This window comes from Parus major, chromosome 3, assembly GCF_001522545.3.
Source record: "Parus major isolate Abel chromosome 3, Parus_major1.1, whole genome shotgun sequence".
NCBI classification, from domain to species: Eukaryota; Metazoa; Chordata; class Aves; order Passeriformes; family Paridae; genus Parus; species Parus major.
This window is the reverse complement of record NC_031770.1, coordinates 18405603-18409163: the sequence shown is the minus strand read 5'-3', so window position 1 is coordinate 18409163 and position 3561 is coordinate 18405603. Positions and strand designations below refer to the sequence as shown.

General features: G+C 46.1%; 1 protein-coding gene across 1 annotated transcript; it reads left to right on the top strand.

Moving 5' to 3' along the window:
* The first annotated feature begins 1 nt into the window (after window position 1).
* LOC107201239 (acrosin-like) lies at window positions 2-2069 on the top strand. The gene is made up of 3 exons (XM_015620423.1): window positions 2-201; window positions 500-765; window positions 1753-2069. Exons 1-3 carry the CDS (start codon window positions 2-4, stop codon window positions 2067-2069), a joined length of 783 nt encoding a protein of 260 aa, XP_015475909.1.
* The last annotated feature ends 1492 nt before the right edge of the window (window positions 2070-3561 follow it).

Sequence of the window (3561 nt, the reverse complement as noted above, 5' to 3'; positions counted from 1 at the left end):
CATGAGTTACTACTATGGCAACCTGGCTTATGACAACGGCATGACACGCATTGTGGGTGGCACAGGTGCCCTGCCAGGGGCCTGGCCGTGGATGGTCAGTATCCAGCATCCCTGGGCACCAGACCGGGGGCATTGGTGTGGAGGGTCTCTCATCAGCACTCAGTGGGTCCTCACAGCAGCCCACTGCTTCGACAAGTTTGAGTAAGTAGGAGCAGGGAATGGGGACATCCCCACAACACCAGCAGGTGCCCTGCCAGCAGCACCACCTGCTACTCCCCCCACCTTTCCTCTCAGGCAGCCCAGCTGCCACACTGCTCAGGAGAAGCCTGGCCTTGTGCCAAGGCTTCCCAGCAGCTTCCAGCTTGACATTCCCCCAGCCTCAGGTGTACAAGGGCACTCACACCTGCCAGAGCCCTGCTCCCTCTCTGCTTTCCCATGCAGAAGTCTAGCAACAGCATGGCTCTGCTCCCTCTCAGACCTCTCTCCATCTCCTTTCCAGTAACATCAGCATGGTGTATCTGGTGATTGGGGCCACCCAGTTGACTCAGCCGGGCCCTGGGGCACAAATACGCAGTGTCAAGCAGTTGGTGATACACCAGTACTACAATCCTGCTGACATGAGCTACGACATTGCCTTGCTGGAATTGGACCATCCTGTTCAGTGCAGCCCCTACATCCAGCTGGCCTGTGTGCCTGATGCCACACTGAAAGTGTCAGAGCTGCAGAACTGCTGGGTTGCTGGCTGGGGTTCCACTGCTTCAAGAGGTGAGTTCCCAAGAGAGACTTCTGGGCTAGCTCAGCACAGTGGGGAGAGGGTTTGGGCTTCCCCACAGCAGAGACCAAAACCAAGCTGCAGTGTGTTCCCCTCTGCAGAGATGGGCCTGGCCTACTCCCCCCAAAGGCAGGCAGCAGCTACAGTTCCTCTGCAGAAGGAAAACCAAGCCCTAGGGAAGAGGATGCCCTTCCCTAGTCAGGAGAGGTTGTTGAGTCATTTGTGGGGGGTCTTTGAATTTTTAAGGAGATAAGAGTAATTGTTGGTTGTTATAAAGATGTTTATTGTATGAATGTATTAGTTTTAAAGGTAAAGAGATTAGAGAATTAAAGTCTTTGTTAAAAATTTTTGGTATAAAGTCCTGAATTCTGAATAGTAGCTTCCCAGCATAGAGTTCCATTAGTAGAAGTAGTTGCAGTAGGTCTTCGTCAGGTGATGATGATGGTGGAGTTATTATTATTTGTGCATGTTTTATCCTAATACAGGGGATTAAATTCATAAATCATTCAATCAGCTAAAAACACGATTCTAAAACATTCTTTCTATACTGATCTCATTCTTAATACACAAAGTTATTGTCAGTTTTACTTAAATGCTATGTATAGAGCATTATTTTTTTTGTGTGAATAATCTTATCTGTTTTATTTAAAAATGCAAGCTATGTTTTTATTGTGTTTGGGACTAACTTGAATCTGTGAAGGGTAACATTACTGAACTTTAAACTATGTTTTAGGGCTTTTCACTAGCTAACACAGACTCTTAAAGTATTTAAGCTATATTTCTATTTGTTAAAAAGTTTAACTTTCACTCTTACTTTATATCTGTGGGTTAATATATTTAAGTTTCTCTAAAGACTTTAATTCAATCCTTGTATTTCTTTTTCTCCCTGAGGGACTCAAAGGAGTTTTTACTTCATGCATTCCAACAAGAGGAGAATGCGCAATGTGGTGCTCAGGGTTTATTCCTTTCTCTGCTCACAGCTCAAGAATCAAGTGATCACCTGCAGGAGGCCAAGGTCCAGCTCATCGATGTCCAGCTCTGCAACAGCAGTGGCTGGTACGCTGGGGAAATCCATACCCACAACTTGTGTGCTGGTTACCCACAGGGAAACATCGACACGTGCCAGGTAGGAGCATGCCACGAGCCACTCAGCCCCCAGCAGCACCAGCAGCACCACTCCAACACAGCCCAGGACCTGCTTTGCCCGGCCACTCAGTCACTCTCCCAGCCCCGGCTACCCCCAGCTGCTNCCTGGGGACTACACAATCTCATCCTGCAGAAAGAGGGGCAGCAGTGAGCCTTCTTACAAGGGCAGGTCCTGATAGAACAAGGGACAATTATTGAGAGACCACCAGCTATTCACCAGTCTTCACAGAAGTAATCGTGAATGCCGTTTATTTCTATCTTTAGCACACCTTTTATAGGGTTCTACAGGGTCTGCGGACAGAGCAAGCTACTATTGGCTAACACATACAGTTTACATATTTTCCCCTACACACAAGGATATTGTTTTGCTTTACTCTCTCTTCTGCAGGAAGGTTTCAAGGATTTTAGCCCTTAATATTACGACTTATTTCAAAGGCTGGTTTGTGCATACAGGCCTTTACTAATATATAAAATACAGCAACAGGCAATGGCTTTACAGTGTCAGAGGGTAGCTTTACATGGGATATTGGGAAGGAATTCTTGACTGTGACGCTGCTGAGATACTGGCATCCCAGAGCAGTTGTGGATGCCTGTTTCTCATGTAGGCAGCGTAGGCACAGAAGACACAGACACCAACTTCAGGAATAAATATAATTTACTATAATTCAAAACTTCCAAAAAATTGCAAATGGATAAGTAAGCAGGACATCAAATCATTAGCAAATATTTACAAAAGGATAAAACAGGCAACCCATCTAACAATTATTATAAAAGGCTGCCTACAGTGATGAAGACACATGACAAGTTACCCTAATCTTCAACTATCATCCAGGTCTGTCATATCAGGTGGGGGAAGCCACTGTCACTATATCAAGGACAGCTTCTGAGCCAAGCTCTTTTCCGGTGCAAGCTACCCCTCTGAGAGGAAAAACTGTGGCTCTGCTGGTAGATAAACTAACACTGGGAGAGAAAAGAAACAATGGGAAGGATTCCACTGATTGAAGAATAGAAAAAAATATATTTGCCTTTACAAGCAAACTGTATATTTGCTGATAAATGAAATTGGATATTGAAAAATAAAAGAAACAATGGAGAAAAAACATAAATTCCATAAGAATTCAAAATTAAGAGAGAGGGTTATACATTTGAGGGAATCTTAGATACTTGAGAAGTCTGTACCTCTCAAGTACCACGGCCAGTAAGGAAAGAGAGAGGGGCATGCAGCCAGGAAATTAGGACAAAAAGGAGGTTGCATCCTCCAAAAATTTGAGAGACCACAGGGGAAGGCCCCATGGCCTCTCCCTTTATTCGAATAAAGTAAAAGGACTCCTCTTCCACCTTTCTGGACATCAACCTCTGGTGTTTGTGGATTAATTTTTCTGACACCTCAATCCCCGAGGCAAGGGTATCAGAGCTAGATGCTCCCTTCTACCCAAATCATTCTATGGCTCCACAATTAGATGTTGCCCCTCCCCCAGTGGGCCCTCCATGGCCCAGACATGCCAGCACTCAGAACACAGAACCCACCGCTCTGTGACATCAGCCCCAGCACCGAGGGCACCAAGGACACCGTGGCTGCTGTGGGCATTGCGGCTGTGGCTGTGCTGCTGCACGGAGCCCTCAGTGCTTGCTGCTCACACGAG